Genomic DNA, 26679 nt, shown 5'->3' with positions numbered 1-26679 from the left:
ATAAATGGAATCTTTGACATTGGACCAAAACACCAGATAATCTACACTTAGGTCAGAAAAGTGACATTCCTGTTTTTCCCTATCTTTCAAATTGAAGCACCTCAATAAAATCTCTTAAGTTTATGGATATTTATTTTCTTTTAATCAGTAATTCAAATCTTGAGGGACTGAATAATCCACTAAATTCAGCTTACAGCATGGGAAGAAAAGGAAACTGGATGGTAGAAAAACCACTGTCCCAGGAACCAGAAATCAAATGTTCTAATCCTGGCTCTGTTCCTGATTTGCAGTGTAACGTTGATAAAGCCATGGGGATCTCTGGGCTTGTTTTACCCCATGTAAAATAGGAGTATTCAAGATAGAATTTTGGAAGGTAAATTGTTTAATACTTTAGAAAACAAATTTTTCTCACAAGTCCCAAATTGCCATCTTTGGAATTTAAATGCTATGTAGTGGGTTACCAGGTGTTTGTGAGTCTGTTCTGCAAGCTTGCTTCCATCATTTTTGAAGAGCCCAGAAATGTGTAGTCACATAAGAGGCATTTTAATTTTTGCCAACTTAAAAATATTAAGAAGTGTATTAAAAATATGGAATATCTCATAAAAGATTTGAAATATTATTCCCTCTGTATCAGACTAATGGACTTTTCTAATGAACACTGTTCCATTTTTGTTTTTTTTAATCCCCACCTCCCCCCATTTCTGGTTCCAAAGAAGGTTTTTGTATGTCACTGTGATGGTGCTAGGCTGATTTATTTCCCAGAAACATTTCTTTCAGCTGTGATAAAAAGTGACTTGTTCTATGGGTCTATCCTTATTTATTGTGTGACTCGGCAAGGACCTTCTTCTACGTTTGTCTCTGTAAAGGGGCAGTAACATAACATAATTTAAGTCATAATGCCTTACATAGTAGGGGCTGAGAAAAACAAGGCAGCACATATTAGAACTTGGGGCAGAAAGACTTGGATACAAATACCAAGCGCTGCCGCTTACTAGCTAAGTCATCTTGGGCAAGTGATTTCATTTAAGCCTTATAGTGGGGCTAGGAACTCTTAAATTCTTGTCTTTTAACATTAAATGATAATATACTAAAGTGGCTGTTACACAGTACTACTAAGCAATTAGTACTTTTATTAATAATTCTATACAATCTAGAAAGCTGCACAAAAGTATTTTCTTACAAAAACATCACTTAACAAGGACATCCAAAAGCAATGTAATACACATTGTAACAGATAAATGGCATCGTTTTTATAAGCTCTTGATATTTTAGAACATGTAACCAGTAAATACTTCAAAATGGCTTATGCTGGGGTCTTGCTGTAGAGTGATTTCTGGGACTTTTGAGATCATTTTACAATAATTTTCTTCTAGTTGTTTTATGTTTGGTAACAACCTACTATAATTATTGTCATAGCCATAGTATATATTTCAATGTGTTAACATATTCGATTTCAAAACCTACAGAAGAAAATTTGATTAGGTTCCCTAATGGCCCATGAATCCAGTTTATAAATCACATGATGCTCCAAGTTGTTTCAAGAAAATGTTCGCTTGTAAACAGTATTTTCTTTCAGAATTCAAGACACATTTAACATATGGATTTTACAACAAAGTTTATTAGCTGTTCTCCTCTTTCTTATAAATGGAATGGATAATGTTGATAATCCTTTACAAACCAGTACTCATTTAAGAAACTGTAATGAGGAGGCTGTCAAAAACACATGTTTAATAAACAACTCCAAAAAAGCAAAGGGAAGCCAAACAATATTATTAAAAGACCAGAGAAGTTGATTTCTGAATCATATCTACCTTTCACTAAAATTTCTTAAAATTGCTCACCACGAAGACCTGTGCAACTCTAGTGCAGAGCAGCTACGAGAGGTGAAAGTGTGCAGTCTGAGGGGGAAACACACACACACACGAGGCTTTTGCTTATTTGCCTATTAGTGAAAGGAGAACTGGAAGGAGAGGCAGAAGACCAAATCCAAACCCAATGACAAGAACAACAGTAACAAAAAAAACAAAAACAAAACCAGGAACCATTTGAAAACTTTTGTAGAAAAGAGGAGAACACGCCTATGCTTCTGTATGTAATCTAATTTCCCTAAAGGTTTCTTTCCACAACCACCATACCCCCATTTTCAGTTCACATGATTAAGGAAGATAAAGTCTAATCAATTAATATTTAATTTAAAAACCAAACAAAAAGTTAAGAGTAGGTGGCAAAAGAAAAAATATATTTTAAATATATATATATGTTTGCGTGTGTGTGCAACTATGTAAAGAAAATAATTCCCATAGTTACAGAGTTTAAAGAAAGTTTTATATATATTTATATATATATATATTTTATTATAACAAAATAGGCAGTTACTGTGGGTAAAATATTCATTAAAATCTGATCCCTAAGAATACATTTAAAGTTTTAGACTATGAATTGGACTCCTTTTCCATTGCCATAATGATTACTACATCACCACTATAATGTCTCTTCTGTCTGTATTTATGTCTATGAAATTTTCTCAGCCTTATGTGTAAAAAGGTGAGATCCCCTAGCACCTAAACATGGCCTCAATTCAGAAAATGTGATCATTATGTATGAACGACTTTTGTAAAACACTATAAATAGTGCTGCACAAGTAGATTAAAAACATTTATAACACTGCTATTCCTAGCAAATGTATTGAGAAAAAACCCTCAAACAATAAAAGACATGAAGAACTCTTATGAAAAATGAATATCCTTTGTGAAACCATGAAGTTAATGCAGACATTAATTTTGAAATTAAAAAACATATTTTCCTTATTTGTCTATAATGAAATATTTGCTTTGATAACACAAGTCAATTGAGAAAAGGACTTGAGAGTTAGTATATTGGCCAAACCATGCTATTAAAGTTAAGCGTGCACTGTTGCTCAAAGTTTACTAAATCACTGATTAACACCACTTTTCTTTCATTTATACTGAAATTTGAAAAGAATGTATATAAAGCTTTTCTGAAAATCTCTTAAAGTTACTTTCCCTTAAACATTAAGGAATTTTACCACAATTTCCCAGTCTCCCCAAATCCTTAATAGCTGGTCAGGCCATTCCATCTTCAGTTCTGAAAAATGGCCACAAACCAATAGTGACATAAAATAATACAGATGCTACAACTTGAAGGAGACCCTAGATGTCAAAACTAAGCACAACTGCAGACCATGATGAGTGGGATATGATTCAACGTGGAAGGAGCATTGTAGACAGACTCCAAAAGGAAAGGGCAAAGAAGTGTCAGAGAAAATAAGATTGTGGAAAAGAGAAACAGAGAAACATCAGTCCTCATAACTTTTCTTTAGCTGGAACCCAGATGAAAGGACCAGACTGTTCTTCTATGATCTGCTTCACTTGGTTATAAATGTCTTCCAGCGTATCTCCCTGTACAATAGCTGTAATAATAGAAGCAAAATTAGAAACCTCCATTAATTGTCTCCCTTTACCATAACAATTATTGGTGAAATACAAGCTAAATCTTAGAACTAGTTAATCATCCAGCAAGAGACCATTTACATATTGTTTGCTTAGTAATAGCTGCTCATTTCATTAATTTTCCTACTTGAAAAATATAAGGATTCTTATTTTAAATATGGATCAAAAAGTGAGATTTGGTGATTTTTACTTAGTTTTGTGTATTTGGTAGATACACTGAAGTACTTAGAAGCAAAAGGGCATCTGCCTGCAACTTACTCTTAAATGTTTCAGAAAAAAATGAAATGTGGTAAAACGTTAACATTTAGAAAATATGGGTGAGAAATGTATGAGAATTGCTGGTACTTTTCTTGTGAATATTCTGTAAGTCTGAAATTATTAAAAAAAAAAAAGAAAACAGCACATGGGTTACAACACCATGGCATTTGACGTAGTGTGACCACCTGAAGAATAATTTAAAGGACAAAATGAATGAGAGATTGTTTGGGAATTGCTACCCACTCTTTTTTTTTTTTTTTTTAAACAAACAATATCTTAAAATGGATCGAAATTTATAAAGCATAAGATCAGAAGTCATTTTCACAGAAGAAATCAAGTCTGAATCTATTCTTCTCCAGTTTAGTATGTCTTACTGAACCACTTAAGAAACACTTTTAGGATTCCTCATCACCACTACTTAGGTTAGATAAATTATTCTGAAAACCACAGTATTAATAACATAGTATTAATACATAGTATTGACCATAGTGATTAATTACTGGTAGATGTGGGCATAGTTCAAAGTTCAGTGGGTCAGTTCATATGGCTCCAAATCAAAATTCTGTCAGGGCACTGACACTCATGATGCCAACCTGTGAAATGTTCAGTAAATTCTTGTTCCAGTTTCATGGCTCTCTCAAATGTCTTTCTGGCTTGTTCTTCTGTTAGACGCTTATTCATTTCCCTATGCAAATAAATTTAGAAATTAACTATCAGTACGTTTTAAAAAAAAGATGACAAAAGAGACACATAAAACATAAAATCACGAAAAGTTGAGCTCTGTTGAGAATACGTCATTAAAAATTAGATTCAGTCACTAAATACATCAAGCTTTATGCTTGGACTGACAGAGGGTTTCAACAGATTATTGCATTGGCTCAAGGCAAAAACCCCCTAAGCATTAATTTGATGTTTTTCACTTTGATGAAAATTTCAAATTAGATATAGCTTAGAGGTCTACCTACCAGTATATGGATAACAAAGATAACACCATAACATATCAAACAACATCATGAGAAGGCAATCAGCAAAATATAGTCTGGGGAGAACTCTGTAGAAGAATGACGTGGTTTCTTTAACAAATAAATTGGCAAAAAAAAAAAAAGATATGGAGGGATATTCTACAGATTAAAACAATTAACCAATTGTCACAAATAGATCTTATTGGGAACCTGATTTAAGCAAATAAATTGAAAAAAATATGCAAAACTGATGAGACAATCAGGAAAATTTGCACTATCTGATATAAAAAATCATTTTAAGTGTGACATCAGATGTTTTCTAATAACATAATTCTTATCTTTCAAATATATACTGAAATATATGGATGAAATCATATAATGTCTGGGGTTTGTTTCAAAATAATCTGGTGTGGATGGGTAGGGGGCAGGGGTGATAGATGAAACAAGATGGGTCATAGCTGATAATTATTGCTGCAGCTGGATGATGGGTATATGAGAGTCTGTTTCCAACTTAAAGGGAAAGCTTCCAATATTTCTTCATTAAATATGACATTTGCTTTGATATTTTATAAGTGACCTCTATCAGATTAAGGAAATTCCCTCCTATTCATAGTTTGCAAAATGTTTTTTGTCATGGATGGATGTTTATTAAATGCTTTCTCTTCATTTATTAAAACGATCATATACTTTTACTCCTACAATCTCTTGATGTGGCACACTTACATGGATTTTAAAAGATTCATTAAAAATTGTGGAAAAAATGTATATAACATATAAGTTACTATTTTAACCATTTTTAAGTATACAGTTCACTGGCATTAATATCTTCATGCTGTTGTGCAACTATTACCACCATCCAACCCTACAACTGTTTTCGTTTTGTAGAACGAAAATTCTATTCCTATTAAGAATAGAACTCCCCGTTGTCATCTCTCCTCAGCCCCCGCTAACCACCATCATACTTTCTGTCTCTATGATTTTGACCACTCTGAGTACCTCAAAAAGGTGGAATCATACAGCATTTGTCTTTTTGTGACTGGTTCATTCCACTGAGCATAATGCCTGCAAGGATCATCAATGAACAAACTGCAGAATTTCCTTGCTTTGTATGTATGTATCATATTTTGCTTATCCATGCATTCCACTGATGGACACTTAGGTTTCTTCCACATTTTAGTTACTGGGAATAATGCTACCATAAACATGAATGTACAAGTATCTCTTCAGAACAGCAGCATATACCTAGAAGTGGAATTGCTGGATCATATAGTAACTCTATGCATCTTTTCATGTGCTTATTGGCTGTATCTTCTTTGGAGAAATGTCTATTCAAGTCCTTTTCCCATTTTTGAATTGAGTTGTCTTCTTGTTGTTTTAGGGGTTCTCTAAATATTCTGCATATGAATCCCTTATTAGATATATGACTTGCAAATACTTTCTCCCATTCTGTAGATTGCCTTTTTACTCTGTAGACAGTGTCTTTTGATATACAAAATTTTATTATTTTTAAAGATTTTAAGTAATCTCTACACCCAATGGGGGCTTCAACTCAGAACCCCGAGATCAAAAGTCACAGGCTCCACCAACTGAGTCACTCAGGGGCCCCTGCTATACAAAACTTTAAAATATGGGGCTCCTGGGTGGCTCAGTCAGTTAAGCATCTGCCTTCATCTCAGGTCATGATCCCACGGTCGTGGGATCAAGTACCACATCAGGCTCCCTGCTCAGCTGGGAGTCAGCTTCTCCCTCTTCCTGCTTGTGCTCTGTCTCTCAAATAAATAATTGAAATCTTAAAAAAAATATTCATGGAATTTTTGTTGCTGTTACCTCTGTCTTTGATGTCATATCCAAAAAACCAATACCAAATCCAATGTTGTAAAGCTTTTGTCCTATTTTCTTCTAAGACTTTTGTTGTCTTACATTTAGGTCCTTGATCCATTTTGTGTTAATTTCTGCATATGATGTTAAGTAAGGGTCCAACTTAATTCTTTTACATGTAGATATCCAGTTTTCCCAGCACCATTTGTTGAAATGACTGCCCTTTCCCCCACTGAATGGTTTTGTATCCTTGTTAAAAATAAAAAATCATATATGTAACAGTTTATTTCTGACCTCTCTATTCTACTCCATTGGTCTTTTAAATTTTTTTCATGAAAATGTACTGTTTAATCCCCATCCCCTATTTCCTCCATCCCACTACCCACCTCCCCTCTGATAACCATCAGTTTGTTCTCTGTAGTTAAGTCTGTTTCTTGGTTTGTCTCTTTTTCTTTTACTTGTTTGTTTCTTAAATTCCATATGAGTGAGATTATATGGTCTTTGTCTTTCTCTGACTGACTTATTTTGCTCAGCTCTATCCATGTTGTTGCAAATGAAGAGATCTTCTTTTTTACTGCTGAATTGTATATACATTCCATTGTATATACATGCCACCTCCTCTTTACCCATTCATCTGTCAGTGGACACTTGGGCTGCTTCCATAGTTTGGTTACCGTAAATAATGCTGCAATAAATATAGGGGTGCATGTATCCCTCTGAGTTAGTGTTTTGTAAGATTTTATTTGTGAGAGAGAGAGAGTGAGTGAGCACACAAGCAGGGGGAGCTGCAGGAAGAGGGAGAAGCAGGCTCCTTGTTGAGCAAGCAGCCCGATGTGGGACTCGATCCCAGGACACTGGGATCATGACCTGAACCGAAGGCAGACGCTTAACTGACTGAGACACCCAGGTGTCCCTGAGTTAGTGTTTTCGTATTTTTGGATAAATACCCACGTAGCGGTGATTCCTGAATCATAGGGTAGTTCCGTTTTTAAATTTTTTGAGGAACCTCCACCAAACTGTTTTCAAAAATGGCTGTACCAATCTGCATTCCCACCAATAACGCATGATGGTTCCTTTCTCTCCATATCTCTGGCAACACCTGTCTTTTGTTTTAGCCATTCTGTCAGGTGTGAGATGATATCTCATTATAGTTTTGTATTCCACTGGTCTTATATATCTGTCTTTACGACAATACTACAGTTTTGGTTATTGTAGCTTTGTAGTGAATTATGAAATTAGGAACCCTGAGTCTTCCAGTTTTTTTTTTCTTTTAAAATATTGTTTTTGGCTATTTGGGGGTCCTCTGAGATTCCATATTCTGAGATTCCATATTCTAGTATTTCCAGTACTTGTGTTGAATAGAAGTGGTAAAAGCAGGTATCCTTGCCCTGTTCCTGATCTTAGAGAAACAGCCTTCAGTCTTTTACCATGGAGTATAATGTTTGCTCTGTGTTTTTCATATGTGGCTTTATCATACTGAAGTAGCTTCCTTCTATTCCTATTTTATTAAGTATTTTTAATCATGAAAGGGTGCTGTCAAATGCCTTTTTAAAAAAGGTAATCTCTATGTCCAATGTGGGGCTCAAACCCATGACCCTGAGATCAAGAGTCACATGCTCTACCGGACTGAGCCATTCAGGTGCCCCTGTAAAATGCTTTTTCTGCACTGAGATGATTTGTGTTTTTTCCTTCACTTTCCTTTATTTTGTTGATACAGTATATTATGTTGATTAATTTATATATGTCAAACCATCCTTGTATTCCAGGAATAAAACCACCTGGTCATGGTGTGTACTCCTCCTAATATGTTGGTGAGTTCTGTTAGAATTTTGTTGAGGATTTTTGCATCAATGTTCATAAGAGATACTGGTCTGTAGTTTTCTTGCAGTGTCTTTGTATGGCCTTTGTACGTTGGTAATGCTGGCCTCATAAAAGGAGTTAGGAAGTGTTTCCTTCTCTTCATTTTTTTTTGAAAAGTTTGAGAAGGACTGGCATTAGTTCTTTAAACGCTTGGTAAAATATACCGGTGAAACCACCAACTCCAAGGCTTTTCTTTGTTAGGAGGTTTTGATTACTGATTCAATCTCCTTAGTCATTATAGATCTATTTACATTTTCTCTTTCTTTTTGATTTAGTTTTGGTAGCTTTGTGTTTCTAGGAGCTTGTCCATCTATGTTATACAATTTTTTGGTGCACATTTGGTCATAGTACTCTTATAATCCTTTTTACTTCTGTAGAATCTGTAGTAATGTCCCCACTTTCATTTCAGATTTTAGTAATTTAAATCTCTTTTCTTAGTCCATCTAGCTAAAGGTTTGTCTTTTTTATTCCAAGAATCAGCTTTTGGTTTCATTGATTTTCTCTATCACTTTCTATTCTGTCTTTTGTTTGATCTCTGCTCTAATTTTTATTGTTTCCTTCCTTTTGTTACTTTTGGGTGTAGATTGTTTTTCTTTTTCTAGGGGTAGGGACTTGCAACAATGACAATGGCTACCTGCCTCTGTGTCTGCACCTCCACAACCAAAAGAAGCAATCAGCTGTTAGAGCACAGTTGTCTGAAATTTGGAGAACCAAACCTTATTGCCCACCTTGGCCCCCACAAACCGCTCAAGAAAGGCATGCATGGCTGCCTGCTATGGGCTGAAAGTGGGGAGATAAGTAACTGCTACCAGGCTAAATGCTGAAATTAACCAAAATTAACCACTCAAACCTTCCCCTAGAAGCTGCAAGCCTTCAACAGACTCCTGAGTTCCAAAGTAGTTACTTCTGACAGATTCTGTTAAGTCCAAGTGTGTCTAGGTGGGGAAATGGACTCCTGGTGCTTCCTACTCTATCTTCTCTCTAGCTCTACCACTGATTAATTTTTAAATGTTTAACTACTCTTGCATTCTTGAATAAACCCAACTTGGTTATTTTATCTTGTTAAAAAAATTCTTGAACTCAATTTATTTGTATTAGGGTAAGGATTTTTGCATCTGTATTTGTGTTAAGATTGGCTTATCATTTTCATTTCCTACGAGGTCTTTCTTAGTCAGGTTTTGGTATTAAATTAATGTCCATAAAATTAGTTGAAGAATTTGTGTAAAATTTATATTACTCAGCTTTTGGTAGAATTCAGTAAATCCTGTTGGCCTAGTGTTTTATTTCTGGGAAGGTTTTTCATAGGAGAGTTAAGTTCTTTAATAGGAACAGGATTAGATTTTCTATTTCATTTTTTCCTTTTCTGTTTCTTAAGACTTTTCTAAAGTTTGGGGCTCCTGGGTGGCGCAGTCGTTAAGCGTCTGCCTTCGGCTCAGGGCGTGATCCCAGCATTCTGGGATCGAGCCCCGCATCAGGCTCCTCCGCTGGGGGCCTGCTTCTTCCTCTCCCACTCCCCCTGCCTGTGTTCCCTCTCTTGCTGGCTGTTTCTCTGTCAAATAAATAAAATCTTAAAAACAAAAAACAACCCCCCCCTTTTTTAAAGTATAACTTTCAAACATAGGAAAGGAATATTGTAAATATACAGCTGGATGAATTTTAACCAACTTAAACTTACTTGTGTACTATCTAGTACCTAGATCAAGTTCTAGAACATTATACCAGTACCCCAGAATCTGGGTGTGCTCATTCCAGTCACCTACTTACCTTTAAAGAGTAACCTCCATTTGACTTCTATATGCAATGATTATACTGGAATCATAGAATATGTATAAAGGAATCTAGACTATATATACTTTTAGGTCTGGATTTCTTTTTTACTCAAATTATGTTTGTGAGATTCTTCCATACTTTTGTGTGTAGTTGGAGACTGCTCATTCTCATTATTGTAGAATATTTCACTGTGTGAGTATGTCATAATTTATGTATTCCCTAATGGACATTTGGATAGTGTTTTTGGTTATTTAAGCAGTACTTCTGTCAGCAATATAGTACGTGTCTTTGGTGAACATATGTAAACATTTCTGTTGAGTACATATCTAGAAATGAGACTTCTGGATCTTTAGTTATGTGTATGTTCAGTTTTAGGAGATACTGTAAACAGTTTACCAGTGTGGATGTACCAATTTATATTCCCCTCAGTGCTATGAGTTTCAGTTGTTCCATGTCCTTGCTAACAATTGATATTTTCTTTTTCATTTTAGATATTTTTGGTGTGTGGGTGGTAGTATATGACATTAGGGTTTTTTTGTGTTTCTTGTGTTTTTTTAAGTAGGCTCCACATCCAAAGTGGGGCTTGAGGGATGCCTGGGTGGCTCAGTTGGTTAAGTGGCTGCTTTCAGCTCAGGTCATGATCCCAGGGTCCTAGAACTGAGTCCTGCACAGGGCTCCTTCCTCAGTGGGGAGCCTGCTTCTCCTTCTGCCTGCTGCTCCCCCTGCTTGAGCACTCTCTCTCTCTGACAAATAAATAAAATCTTATTTAAAAAACAAAAAACAAACTGGGGCTTGAACTCATGACCCTGAGATCAAGTGTCATGTGCTCTACTGACTGAGCCAGCCAGGAGCCCCGACATTATAGTTTTAACTTGTGTTTCCATGTTTAATCGAGTGCCATCTCATATGTTTATTCACTATTTGGATATCTCCTTTCTTGAACTAAGTCCATTTTTCTATTGGGTTGCTTGTGTTAACCTTTTTAAGGTCTATCTGATGTGCGGTGATATCCCATTTTCATTCCTGATATTATTTATGCCTCCTGTATTTTCTTGATCTTTCTCACTAATGGTATACAGTATTTTTAAAGAAAACATTTTTTATTTTGTTGATCCTGTCTACCATATTTGTTTCCTCTTTCACTGTATTTCTACTTTCTTTGAGTTTCACTGACTGGTTTTTTTCTAATTTATAGACTGCTAAAATTTATTTGACTTCCTCCTACATTCTTTCCTAATATTTAGGGCTGTGGATTTTCCATCACCAAGCCTACTATAACCAAATTCATTTACTTGACAATTTCGTTACCATTTAGTTTAAAACATTTATTAACTTATGCTGTTATTTCTTCTTCTTCCCATCCAGAAGTAAAATGCTTAATTTCCAAATATATTGGAATTTTCTAGTGATCTTTTAATTATTGATTTCTATTTTAATTTCACCATGGTCAGAGAATATTTGTTTTCAATCACTGAAATTAGTGGTTTAGCATATAATCAGTTTTGATAATTGTTCTATGTGCATTTGAAATTAATGTGTAAATTTTGCAGATGTTGAATGCAGTGTTTTTTACATATGTTAATTAGGTGAAGTTTTTACTTTGTGTTCTATATCCATACTGATTTTTTGTTTGTTTTCTTATTCTATTACTTCCTGACTGTTATGTTAAGTTCTCCCACTGTGATTCTGGAATTATTTTTTTCCTGTATAATTATCAATTATGCTTTACATATTTTGAGACTGTAGTAAGTACAAATGTATAAATACACCTTCCTGATGGAGTGAACCTTTCTTTCATTTTTATGAAATGTCCACTTTTATGTCTGGAAGTAATTTCTTGCCTTTAGATACACTTTGATAGCAATATAAACAAACTTACTTTTGGTTAATGTTTGTATGGTATATCTTTTTTCTAGACTCTCACCTTCAGCTTTTCTATAGCCTAATATTTAAGGTGTGTCTTATGAAAGCAACATATAGTTGATGCGTATCATAACACACTATTCTAAAATATGGCACTTTGGCATACTGAATATTTTAAGCTGAAGGAATTTGAAAAATGGCGGGTATATATTAAGAACTCTGACCTTCCCTGAGGCAGGTCCAAGTTCCTCATGTGAGAGGTGGCATTGTTATACCTGGAGGAAACAAATATCCTCACCTCAGAAGATGGAGGGACACGGAGAAGAATTTGAACAAAAAGGCCTTGCTAAGTTTCCCGAGTTTGCTACTCTTAGCTTATGTTCTTTGGTACTATCACATTTTCCCATGACTGTCCATTTGTCACCAAACCTATAAAAATGCTCAAGTTTAACTGATTTTTTGGGTCTTTATTTCCTTATGAATGCTCCCACGACACATGAAACTTGAATTAAATAAATCTCTATGTTAATCTGTCTTTTGTTACACAGGTCCACGTGAAAACCAAAGAGAGAGAAAAGAATTTTTTCCTCTCCTACAAAAGCAGCATCTAGTTTATTTTTTCTTCAACTATTCTGACAATCCTTGTCTTTTAATCAGACCACTTAGTCTAGCATTTAGTTAATGAAATATTTGGATTCATTTAAACCATCTTACTATCTGTATCCTTTTTGTTCCATCTGTTCTATGTTTCTATTTGCTTTCTTATCTTCTTGTAGTTTTTATTTAAATTAGATTTTTGCCCTCTATTAGTAAGTAGTTATACATTATTTTATTCTTTCAGTGGTTACCCATAGCTACACTGCCTCCAGTCAGTAATTGCTAGCCACATGTCACTACTTAGACTTAAAATTCTAATACATGTTACCTTATACACTTTAGTATATTAATGTTGATAATGATGATAGCCAATATCACAGAATACTTATTTAATCCTCACAATAACCCTTGAATTGAGTATATGATTACTATCTCCATTTTACAGATAAGAGAACTGAGATGCAAGGAAGGTAAGTAAACTATCCCATCTAGTAAGTGACAGACTCTGTATTTGTACTTACACACTTGTGCCTTAGGCATTTACACTTACATGATATTTTCCATGGATTTGGGTTTAATAAAAATGGAGATTGGGTAAAGTTGTGCAATCTGTAATCTCTTTATGGCATTTCCAGATACATCGAGGATACAGTGTTTGCCCTAAAATAGAGGAAATAAAGAAGAAAAACAAGTGAACCAAGTATTTTCAATTATATCAAAGGTACATTTCCTACAGGTACAAAATCTGGATTATGATATGTTTGGATCCTGTTCACTTTAAGCAAACTTGTCATTTCTGTTAGCAAATTTCAGAGGGGAAATGAAGACAATGAATAATGACTATGAATAATTAATTTCCATTTTCAAATATTACATTTAAAAAGGAATGAAAATACAGTTCCCTTACTCCTAGCTTTCATAGACCAGTCTCAAAATGGCAACCAATATGGGGCTTTTAACTTTTATTTTGCCAAGAAAAACCACCACCCCAAGCTACCATCTTACCATAACTATCATTCCATAAAAGAATATACAATCAACAAGAAGGTAAAAAACCTTTTTAAATGAAGGAGAATCTTTAAAATGGAATAAATTTAAATTTATAAAACCTCATTATTACTAATCTATTTCTCATTTTATTGGGGACTAGCAAAAACTTTATCACAAACTGGCAATTGGGAACCCCGCTTCTGGATTTAAGACATTTTTTCTGACATGCTTAAATTTACTTACAAAGGCCATTTGGATTTTTAACTTTATGAAAAGTGTTTCCATGTTAAATAGGGTAGTAATCATAACTTATCAAATAGATTTTATTATAACATATTTTAAATCAGGTACTGCCTCATAATGCTTTTTAAAAAAATTTATTTTAGAGAGTGAGAGCACGTGAGCCCAGGGGGAGGGGAAGAGGGAGAGAGAGAATCCTCAAGCAGACTCCCCACTCAGTGCAGAGCCTGATGCAGGGATCGATCTCCGGACCCTGAGATCATGACCTGAGCCAAAATCAAGAGTTGACTGCTTAACCAGCTGAGCCACCCAGGTGCCCCTCATAATGCATTTTGTAATCCAAGGGCTTAAGTATACTTCAATGAACAAGTTCAATTTAGTAGGAATATTTATTTATTATTTTAGAGAGAGAGAGCGAGAGCAAGGGGTGAGAGGAAGATGGAGAGAGAATCTCAAGCAGACTCAACCCTGAGCGTGGAGCCCAAAGCAGGACTTAATCTCACAACCCTGGGATCATGACTTGAGTTGAAATGAAGAGTTAGACACCCAACTGACTGAGCCACCCATTTGCCCCGTGAGCACTACATCTTAATTTTATCTAACCTTACTCTAGTTTCTTAAAGTATCTTTCATTTTATAAGTCTTCAGTTTTATAATGAATTTATAATTTATTTTACAAAATAAATTTTATGATATTTTATGATAGATTCTGTATGGTTTCCCAGGTATACTATTATTTGAAAATAGAGATAGTTTTACTTTTCCTCTCAATTTTCATGCCTCTAATTGATTTCTCTTGTCTTAACAGCATTGACTAATGCCTCAAGTACAATGAATACTTTGAGTACAAGTGGAACAGCAGTAGAGATAATGGACATTCTTGCCTTGTTCCTCAATAATGGAATTGCCGTGTATTTTGCCTTGTATTTCTCCTATTAAGGATTTTAAATTAAGAATATCTACCCATCCGGGGCGCCTGGGTGGCACAGCGGTTAAGCCTCTGCCTTCGGCTCAGGGCGTGATCCCGGCGTTATGGGATCGAGCCCCACATCGGGCTCCTCCGCTATGAGCCTGCTTCTTCCTCTCCCACTCCCCCTGCTTGTGTTCCCTCTCTCGCTGGCTGTCTCTATCTCTGTTGAATAAATAAATAAAATCTTAAAAAAAAAATCTATCCATCCATTCATCCATCTCAATCTTTTTCCTTTTTATTTTATATTTTTTTAAAGATTTTATTTATTTATTCGACAGAGATAGAGACAGCCAGCAAGAGAGGGAACACAAGCAGGGGGAGTAGGAGAGGAAGAAGCAGGCTCATAGCGGAAGAGCCCGATGTGGGGCTCGATCCCATAATGCCGGGATCACGCCCTGAGCCGAAAGCAGACGCTTAACCGCTGTGCCACCCAGGCGCCCCTTCCTTTTTAAAATATTACATCAATCTCTGTATTTTTTAGTTTTTCTCCCCCCAGGAAAGGTACTGAATTCTACGAAAAGCTTTTTAGGCATCCATGGATATATGATTTTTCTCTTTAGATTTGTGGAAGATTACATTATTAACTTCCTAACTTTGAGCTGACCTTAAATTCCTTTAATCCCATTTGGTCATAGTGTATTATTTTTGCAATGTGGTACTGGATTCTGTTTACTGAAATATTTAACATTTTTGCATTAATATTTCTAAGTGATATTGGTCTATGATTTTTCCTGTCTCCAGCAGGCTTAGATATCAATATTATACTTGCTTCATAAAAAGAATGCTCTTGAACAGTTTACAAGGCTTTAGAGCAATCTAACCTTTGAGATCTGGTAGTATTCTCTTGTGAAGCCATCTGAGTCTGGTGCTCTTTTGTGGGGTAGTTCCTTGGTAACTTGCTCTATTTCTTCTAAAGAAATCCTTCCATTTCTAATAGGACAATTTTGGTAAACCACATTTTTCTAAAAAAATTATCCATTACAACCAAGTTTTAACATTTATTTATATAAAGATATACAAAGTAGTCTTTTATGACTTCCTAATATTTTGATGGCATGTCCCCTTGTCATTTGTTTCTATTATTTGTGATTTTTCCTTTTAAAAAAAAAATCAGGTCAGCTCATGCTTTGTCTACTGTATCAACTTTTTCTAGATCTTCTATTTTTCTATTTTCTACCTTACATTCTCAAAAAATTTTTAAATTATTTTATTGTAAAATGTACATGTGAGTTGACAAAACATTTAAGTAGTTCAGCAAGGATTTAAAGTTAAAGTTATACGTTCTCTTTCCCCTCAAAGCACCAAGAGGATTGTCAGTTTTTATTTAAAAGAGCTTGATTAAGGTGTAACTGACATACAATAAGCTGCAAGTATTTAACACATACAATAAGCTGCATGTATTTAAAGTATACAATTTAAAAAAAAATTTTAAAAAGATTTTATTTATTTGAGCGAGAGAGAGCGAGCATCAACACTGGGGGGGAGGGCAGAGGGAGAAGCAGACTCCCCGCTGAGCAGGCAGTCCCAGATCATGACCTGAGCTGAAGGCAGATGCTTAACTGAGCCACCCAGGTGCTCCTAAAGTATAAAATTTAAGTTTTGACATATGTATACACCCTGAAATCATCATCAAGGTGAATAGGATAAGCGTATTAGTCACCCTCAAAAGTTTCCTCATGCCTCTTTGTAACTTCTCCCTCTAGTTCTTTCCCAAGCAACCACTGGTCTGTTATTATAGATACCTTTGTATGGACATATACTTTCTTTTTTCTTGGGTAAATATCCAGAAATGGATCATATGCTAGGTAACTGTTTTCATCTCATTCATTCATTCATTCAGAGAGCGCCAGCACACATAGGGTGGGACAGGTAGGGGAGGGGCGAAGGGAGAGGGAGACAGAATCTTAAGCAGGCTCCACACCCAGTGTTAAGGTGGATGTCAACTCAGTCTCCTAACTCTGAGATCATGACCTGAGCCGAAATAAGGATTTGGATGAGTAACTGATTGAGCCACCCAGGCACCCCCAACCTGTTTTTCAAAGTGGTTGTATCATTTTATATTCTCACCTAGTGAAGTATAAGAGTTCCAATTGCCCCATATCTCTGTCAAAACTTGGTAATGGTCAGTTAAAAATAATTAAGTCATTCTAATGGGTGTGTAATGGGAACTCATTATGGTTTCAATTCGCATTTCCCTAATACTGATTATGCTGAATTATCTTTTTATGTGTTTATTGGCCATCTTCTTTAGACAGATATCTTTTTAAATACTTTGCCCATTTTTAAATTGGGTTGTTTTTATTATTACATTGCAAGAGTTCTTTACATATTCTGGATACAAGTCTTTCACGAGATACAGGATTTGAAAATATTTTCTCCTAGTATATGGCCTGCCTTTTTATTCTCTTAAGAGTTTTTCAGAGCAGAGTTTTAATTTCAATGAAATCCAAATTCTCATTTTTTTCTTTTATGGATTGCGCTTTTTGTATACTATCTTAAAAATCTTCGCCAAACCCAAGTCATGAAGATTCTTCTATGTTTTCTTCTACAAAGTTTATAGTTTTAGGCTTTACATTTATGATCTATTTTTAGTTAATTTTTGTATATGATGAGAGGCATGGCTAGTCAATTGTTCTAGCACCATCTGTTGAAAAGACTATGCCTCCCCCTTTTTAAAAGATTTGACAGAAAGCGTGAGAGAGCACAAGCAGGGGGAGCAGCAGAGGGAGAGGGAGAAACAGGCTCCCCTGGTGAGCAGGGAGTTTGATGCAGGGCTAGATCCCAGGATCCTGAGATCATGACCTGTGCCAAAGGCAGACACTTAACTGACTGAGCCACCCAGGTACCCCAAGACTATCCCTTTCTCCACTGAACTGCCTTTGTACTCTTGTCCACAGTTGTCCATATATATGTGGGTTCATTTAAGGATTCTCTAGTATGTCCTCATGATTTACTTATCTGTCTTCATGCCAGTACCATTGCATCTTGATTACTGTGTTTTTATAAGTCTCAAAATCAAGTACTGTTGAGTCTTTCATATCTTTGATTTTTCTCAAAGTTGTTTTGGCTATTCTAGATTTTTCCATTTCCTATGAGCTTTAGAATCAGCATGCCATTTTCTACTGGTGTTGTACTAAGTTTAAAAGTTCAACTGACATCTAAATAATATTAAGGCTTAGAAACCATGAACATGATGTATTTCTCCATTTATGTAGGTCTTTAATTCTCTTAGCAATACTTTGTGGTTCTTAGTGTACTGATCTGTAAATCTTTTGTTAGATTTATCTCTTAAGTATTTATTATTTTTTGATGCCACTGTAAATATGTTGTTTTTCAAAATTTTGGCTTATGACTGATCTAAGTACATAGAAATACAACTGACTTTTGTATAATGAGTGATACTGTATCCTTCATTCTTGCTAAACTTATTAATTCTAGTAGTTTTTTGGGTAGAATCTATCAGATTTTTTTACATAGACAATCATATCATCTGCAAATGAGCACAATTTTACTTCTCCCTTTCCAATCTGAACTTTTCTTAATTTTTTTTTTGACTTAGTGCACTGATTAGGACTGCTAGTATAATGCTGAAAACAAGTGGTAAAAATGGATATTCTTGATATGTTTCTGATGGGTGTTGGATTTTGCTGAATGCTTTTCTTGAACTATGGAGATGATTGTTATGATTTTCCTTTTTCAGTTTAATATGGTGAGTTACACTAACTGATTTTCTAATGTTTAAATTTACTTTGTACTCACTGCATAAACCCTACCTGGTCATGGCATATTATCTTTTTTATATATTGTTAAGATTCAGTTTGCTATATTTTTGTTTAGAATTTCTGCACCTGTGTTCATGAGAGATCTGTAGTTTTTTTATAATGTGTTTTCAGGTTTTGAAATTTAGGTGATGTCGGACTCAGAATGAACTGGGAAGTATTCACTCTTTTTAAATTTTATGTAGAAAATGGGTATTAGTTCTTCCTTATATGTTTGGTAGAATTTATTAGTGAAGCCACCTGGGTCTGGAGATTTTTTTATGTGTGATATTTAAATGGAATGCAAATCAATCTCTTTAGTAGATACAAGACTATTCAAATGATCTATTTCTTCTTATGTGAGCTTAAGTAGTTTATTTCTTTCAAGGAATTTATCCATCTAAATTGTTGAACTTAGTGGTGTAATGTTGCTCCTAATATTCTCTGATTTTTCTTTTTTTTTTTTTTAAATTAAAGACTTTACTTATTTGACAGAAAGAGAGAGAGAGAGAGAGAACACATGTACGTGCACACAAGCAAGGGGGACGGCAGGCAGAGGGAAAGGGGGAAGCAGCTTCCCCTGCTGAGCAGGGAACCCGATGTGGGGCTCAATCCCAGGACCCTCGGATCATGACCTGAGCCAAAGGCAGATGCTTAACTGACTGCGCCACCCAGGCGCCCCATGATTTTTCTTTTAATATTTATAAATTCTGTCATCTCTCTTATTCCTGATATTGGTAATTTGTTGTCTTTTCTCCTTTTTTTCTTTCCTGATCAGTCTGGTTAAAGGTTTATCAATGACTTTGATCTTCTCGAAGAACCAATTTTTGGTTTCATTTATTTTATGTATTGCTTTTCTGTTTTCTGATTTTTACTATTTCCCTTCTGCTTATCACATAACTTGTTTTTATTTACATTATGTCCTCCCTTTCTTTCTAGCCTTTTACACCTGGCATTTATTTATTCTTATTCATTTTTGTTTGGAAGTTTTTAAGGCCATGAATTTTCCTTTGATCACTGTTTTAAACATATCCCGTGGATTCTGATATGAGTTGTTTTCATTAAGAAAATCTATAATTTCATTTTGTACTTTCTCTTTCACATAAGAGTTAACAGTTTTGAAATTTCTAGTTTGCTGGGCCTGTTTTTTATTTTCTAATCATTTATAGTTTTATTGCATTGTGATCAGAGTATTATTTGTAATATTTCTACTTTGTGGAACTTTCTGGTATTTTCTTCTCTACATGGTTTGTGCACAAAATAGCTTGCTGTGGGGTACCTGGGTGGCTCAGTCAGTTAAGTGTCTGCTTTCAGCTCAGCTCATGATCCCAGGGTCCTGGGACTGAGTCTCATGTTGGCTCCCTGCTCAGTGGGGTGCCTGCTTCTCCCTCTCCCTCTGCAGCTCCCCCTGTTTATTCTGTCAAATAAATAAAATCTTAAAAAAAAAAAAAAGAAAAAAAAAAAAAGAAATAACTTGCTGTGATTTGGTGTTTACTTTTCCAATTGTCGGTAATTGGAAATTTGAACATTATCTTTCAGGTAGGATGAGGATGTGGTTTTACATTTTTACAAAATTTAAAATACATAAAAATACATAAAATACATATAAACTTATAACATTATAAAGCTAAAGCTACAATTTCCTTCCTTCTCCTCCCCCCCCCAAAAAACCACTGGATAATGTCTATGTAAACTTCTGAAGTAGATGTGTATCATTCCCATGAATGTTTTTATGTTTACTAAATACGCATCCATAAACTATATAGGCTGTTTTGTTATTTTATTTTATGTAAATAGTACCATACTGTATATCTTCTTGGCAACTTTATTCATTTACTATTGTATTTTGAGATTTATTAATGTAGATACACCTCACTAGTGAATATTACAGTTTATTCACTCTAGCTGCCGTATCCCACTGCATGAACAACAATTACCATTCCCCTTTGTTGATTCCAATTTTTCACTATTATAAAGGGCTACTATGAATCTTTATACATGATCATCTTGAGTAAATTTCTACTTAGATGCCAAGAAGTAAGTTTTTGAGGGGCGCCTGGATGCTACAGCCAGTTAAGCATCTGACTCTTGGTTTTGGCTCAGGTCGGTGGTGAGATCCAGCTCTGTGTGGGGTGCCACACTCAGTGTGGAGTCTGCTTGAGATTCTTTCTCCCTCTCTCTCTGCCCCTCCTGTTCATGCTCTCCCTCTCTCTCCCTAAAATAAATAAATAAATCTTAAAAAAAAAGAAGTAAATTTTTGAGTCTAGAGTATAAACATTTCTTAGATATTGCCAAACTCTTCTCAAAAGAAGTTCTATTAATTTATATCCCCACTAATAATAGCTAAGATTTCCTATTTTCCCAAATTCTTGGCATCACTGGACAGCTCCATTTTTTCAATTTTTAGAACTGATCAGAGCTAACCAAACCTCTCATATAAAAAAAGTAGTATTTACAGATGGAAAACTGACGTGCTGAATTACTGCTTTATGTTTTATAGGTATTTCATTACTGGGTCTTAAACTACTAGCTTTAAAGGTATGAAACAATTTGTTGATGTTAATTTTCTAGGCCCCAAAAGTAATTTAAGCATAGCAGTGTGTCTGGAGTACAATGTTTTGGCTTCACCATAAAACTGCTTTAACCCAATGTTAATATATCATCAGACTACTCTGAAGGATGTTTTAAGAAAATCTGTTGCTGTTACAGTACTACTGAGTATTTTTTACACTGCTGTTAATTAAATATGACTCTCCAGGAGAAATTTTTGTCTAGTCTCAGTACAGGAGCAACTACACTTACATCTGGTTCATTTTTACTGATGAACAACTGCTGGTCTTAACTCTTTAATTATGCTAGATGTTGGAAAGCTACTGCTAAATACAAGGTCTATGTCTAGCAAATGTATAGGACCTTAAAATAATAACCTCCCTTCCTAGATTCATGTTACCATTTCTGTTCTCATTTTCTTTGTTGATCTTATCTACTTTTTTTTTTTCTGGGGGAGAGGGAGAGGGAGAGAGAGAATCTTAAGCAGGCTCCATGCGCCACCTAAGTACCCCTGATCTACTTTATTTTATATGCATTTTTTAAGCCACCACAATTAAATATTCAGTTGAATAAATTCATAACATAAATTAAAATGATCAATGCTATAATATCCTATATTCTAAAAAAATATAATTAGAAGTTTCTATTTCATAATTCTTTTATATTGTCAAAGGCATATCTGATTAGAAACCATATTCTGGGATCACTTTGGTGCCTTTTTTTTTTTAAGTTTTTATTTTTAAGTTATTTCTGTACCCAACACAGGGCTCGAACTTACAACCCCAAGATCAGGAGTCGCATGCTTTACTGAACGAGCCAGTCAGGCACCACCCCTGGCGCTTACCTTTTCTGCTACTTCCCGCACAGACTGAACACTTGTTCCATACAGATGATTGTTATACTGGCCAGCTTCAATAAATTTATGTTCTTGAATATCTTTTTCCATCTGCTCTCTTGAAGTCACAAAATGATAATCTCTTCCATCTACCTCATAGTCTCGTTTTGGTCTAGTGGTATCTTTAATAGAAAATAACTTGAAGTGTTTAGTATTAAACACAACAAATCCATTTTCTGCTTCAACAATTGTAAAATTCAATACAATGGCAATTAATTGAAATTTAAAAAGGGACAACAATATGGAGGAATAACTGACAACTTAGTATAAACCATTAAATAATGTTAGTTTACTTTTACCACACATGGTGACAAAATGTTAAGAGTGATAATTAAGAATTTTTATGTGGGTTACTCACGAGGAACACATGATCCAAATTTGTCAGGAAATTCTGAGATCAAGTCATCATTTATCCTGTCTTTCATAGGTCCCAATATGATCACTGGTCGAGTATAATTAACTATAAAGATAAAATGCATGTTAGAAGGAATAAACACTCAACAAATACCAATGTACTTCAAACCTGAGAACAAAAGTATCCTTAAATATTATAAAATATTTTTTTCTTTTTCCACCAATGATGCCTAACTTGCTAGTTTATGAACCTTCACTAAGATCTTAAACTTAAGTCAGTCTCCTGTTGGAAGTCATACACTTGATAATTCAACCAAGTTAAATTCAGAATTTTAGCAGTGTTTCTATACATTGCTAATATCACCTCATTACAAACGAGAAAACACAGTTTAGTGTTTTACTGATCCTTTCTGAAGTAGAAACTGTCAGATCAAAGAAGGGCAAAAAAGAAACTGGGCATAAGAGGTGATATCACAGTCGTGATCTAGGAAGATGATCTAATAGAAGTGGATTACACCTTACACTGGACTGTAAGAATCATGCTAGAAGCAGGGAGATTGATAGATAGTATGAACCAGAATTAACAATATGGCTGGAAGGATGAAAAGAGGGTTATAAATAAGGAAGATATGACAGAAGGACAAATAGGGCCTAGAACCTGGACAAGGGAGATGAAAAACAGAAAGATCAAAGACATTTCCAAAATTCTGAATAAGGGTCACTGAAGGACAGTGACACTATCATGAGCACTAGAAAGAAGTTGCTTAGGAAATAAAATAGCATTATATAACAGTTAATATAAAATGACTAGATTCCAACCTACTATGAACCAAACTATGTTTCATAAAATACATACAGCAAATTTCTGTATTTCTATATATATATACTTACAGAAAAAAATATACAGCAAAATTCTAATAAAATATTATTTTGAGGTAGGAGTTAGACCTATTTTCTAAACTAAGAAGTATATTTTTCTAGAAGATTATAAAACATCAATAGGGTTCACAAACCTTCTTGTTGATTCACTGGCTCATAAGATAAGACATATTCTTCTTGACCACCTAGTAGTTAAAATACAGATGAGAAAATCTATTAAGATAACTAATGCTAATTTAATTCTTCATACATAACATATAAATTGCCAGGACTTTCCTCAGAAAATAGCAAAGAGGTAGAAAAAGGTACTTTATAAATTATTTATGGCAAGATTAAGTTAAAAAAAGTAGCAAATTATGAAGTTATAAGGATAAGTTTGATAAATGTAAAAACAAAATATAAATGTGTTAACAACTACTTTGTTATTCTGTGTTTTAAATTATCATATCTTTAAAATCTTCATTGTGACGTCATATGTGATACTTTTTATTTAGAAGAACTATTAAATCTCTTAAAGATTAATACTTTAATGAAAAGTTCTACATATGTTGAGTATTTATGTAATTTACTGCTATTAAGAATATGCTGATGTTCTGGTCCCACCAGATACAATATTTAACAGGATATATGTACATTTTTATAATTACAACTATCTTATAATAAAAAATTTTAATGTAAAGGTAAAACTACTGTCACTATTTCACTGATGAAAAAACTGATTGTTCTAATAATTCATCTATCCAATTAAAAAAATAGCATTTAAAATGAATTTAAAAAGCTTTAGATAAGGGCGCTCCCTTCTACTTGCCGGAATGGGATGCTGCACATTTCATGAATTGCTTAATAAAGCCAATTAGATCTTCAAAAAAAAAAAAAAGCTTTGGATAAAACTAAATCCTTCCCTTCCCACTCCAACTATGAATCAAATAGATAGCAAATGAAATAAGATATATTTCGCTTTGATTTGAAAGCACTTTAGAAGTTAAATCCTTTAAGATTAAAGGTTTAGAGTTTGAGAATATCGTCAATAAAAAAACTCTACAAATTGTATCTTGACTCAGCGAAAGGAACTGAAAGAGTTAAAAATTCCAGTTCTTAACACACACACACACACACACACACACACACACACACACACACACACACAAATGTATAGAAAACTAGGAAGGACTGTTACTTCAAGTGGTTCAATGAAAACAATAATGTTGGGTAACATATTTGAGGATTTTCTCATTGATTATCAAGATTCTATTAACAACTTTTTCATTAAATCTGGCACTGATTTATATCATATGTATGTAGCTGTAGATCTTTTAAATTCATATATTGGCTTTAAAAGTGTATTTCACTGCTTTAAAAGTGTTCTTTCCTGCTTTAAAAGTGTATTTCACTGTTTTATTTATTTTCATAATATATAAAATATATACTTACAAGCTGCTTTTAAAAATATTGTACATAAAACAGGGTTTACATATTAGCAAAAACATGCAATTTGAGTATTTCACACCTAACAATTCATGCAAATGGTGAGACAGACAGTATATACTTTCATTACCTCTTTTTTTTTTTTTTTAAAGTCCAGAAAGTTACTCAACTACTCTATGGTGAGTTCTTTATATGTTAATAAAACATTAATAAGAAATTACATTCCCACACCAAAAAAAAGAAAATCATTATGTAACTATTATGCAAAAAAACCCACAACCAATCAAATGAATGAGGGTTAAAAGTATATATTGTCAACATGAAAAATATCAGAGACTGATATTAACAGGAAGGACCTTTTGAGCAGCCATACTCATCTGTAATCAAGATTACTTTCATATTAGACAGCAGTAAAAAAAAAAAGTTAGAAAAGCAATTTTAATTTTTAAGGTACCACAGCTGATAATATTCATGTACTCCCCCCTCCTCCCATGCCCAAATCTGTTAAGAAACTCCAGATGCTTGTATAGTTCACTTAACAATATAATACCAAAAATGTAACATAAGGACACCAAAAAAGAAATCAGTATTATTGTTTGCGCAACTGTTGAAAATTTTTCCTTCATCGCTTAGGTTCACCAGAAGCTGGTAGTAAACAATAACTTGATCTAGATCATAACTGGTGACAAAGAATAGAAAAGGAAATAAAGCTAACTATAATTTAGCATTACTGAAAAACAATTTAATGCTCATATTAAAAACAGATTTACTACAGAAAATGGCAAAATACAAGTTTACCCCTCACTGTACTAGATATTTTCTTGTAAAAGATACACACACACACACACACACACACACACACGTACTATGTACACGAATAGCACTGCTTGTAAAAAGGATTTTAGAGTTTTATTAAAATTCTGGAACTGTTAACTTTTGTACATAGTATGACTTTATTTTTCAAGTACAGAATTTTACTTGGTTCTCTCTGATTTTAAAATATTAAGCATCTGATGTTCAGTTTTTAGAATATATCACTAAGACAAAAAAGTCCCCAAGGATATATATTACTTGTGATTACAAAAGAACAAGTAACTTAAAACACTTACGGTAACTACTTTCACTATCGCTGGCATTAGAAGTTATATGCTCTGAAATTGCAGGACAATGGAAAAAATAAAGAAAACACAGTGTCATGAGTTTAAAAAAGCAAATTATTAAACACAAGGTGACATTACAAAATGTTGAGATATAAATCACACATACTCAAAGAATTTTTAAAAAGCATTTTTGATTTTCTTTGAAAAGTTTTTTTTCCCAAATAAATATGAATTCGAAAGGAAAGAAACGCTGTAATTAAGGACAATGCTCCATTTTTGTACAACACAGTTTATCAACAAAATCTACGACAAATAAGTAGAATATGACAAAGAGGGCAAAGTGATCCTAAATTAGTCCAAATGTAGACACAGAACCCAAAAAGAGAAAATGCAACTGGCACCATTTAATTTATGAAACAGTAATGACTGACAAAAGAGACAAGTTATATTTGAACAAACAGATGCCCATTTTAATGAAGGGATATCTTAAAAAATAAATGATCTTGCTTTAAGTTCAGCTTCTTTCTTGTTCCTGAAGAGAAATGAAAATCCATGTTTCTGAGATCATACAGATAAAACATCTTAGATGTCACAGATTCATATGCTCCAAAAAAAAAAAAAAAAAAAAAAAAGTCAAACGGAAGGGAATTCTAGAAGGTAGGATTGTATTTTAAAATAGACTAGTATTTCTGAGAAACTCTGATGTGACAAACAAAAAAGATAAAGCAAATACATCTACTTGCAAATTGCCTGGACTTTCCTTGAAAGTGACCCCATTTCATAACTTGATTGTCTGATAAACACCAGGTACTTTTCCCATGTAATCTTGAATGTTCTCTCAATAAGTATCTCCGGAGAGTAAAAAAAAAATTATAAAAACTAAAAAACAAAATTTTCCACAGGAGAAAGAGAAATCTAAA

General features: G+C 34.1%; 1 protein-coding gene across 8 annotated transcripts in view; it reads right to left on the bottom strand.

Moving 5' to 3' along the window:
* Positions 1-1598: 1598 nt before the first annotated feature.
* DLG1 (discs large MAGUK scaffold protein 1) overlaps positions 1599-26679 on the bottom strand; it is a 257721-nt gene continuing 232640 nt past the window's right edge. For all 8 annotated transcript variants that reach the window (XM_045812516.2, XM_045812515.2, XM_045812517.2 and 5 more), the window contains 7 exons: positions 25769-25810; positions 23369-23419; positions 22360-22461; positions 21951-22123; positions 13149-13258; positions 4322-4413; positions 1599-3430 (listed from right to left, as the gene is read on the bottom strand). In XM_045812516.2, coding sequence (XP_045668472.2) covers positions 3324-3430; positions 4322-4413; positions 13149-13258; positions 21951-22123; positions 22360-22461; positions 23369-23419; positions 25769-25810 — 677 coding nt within the window. In that variant the 3' untranslated portion in view covers positions 1599-3323. The remainder of the gene's footprint in view (positions 3431-4321; positions 4414-13148; positions 13259-21950; positions 22124-22359; positions 22462-23368; positions 23420-25768; positions 25811-26679) is intronic.

The sequence above is a fragment of the Ursus americanus genome, chromosome 4 (assembly GCF_024610735.1).
Source record: "Ursus americanus isolate L20-20 chromosome 4, mUrsAme1.1.p, whole genome shotgun sequence".
Classification (NCBI taxonomy): Eukaryota; Metazoa; Chordata; class Mammalia; order Carnivora; family Ursidae; genus Ursus; species Ursus americanus.
Note: the sequence above shows the minus strand (reverse complement) of the source record. Positions and strands in the feature narration are given on the sequence as shown.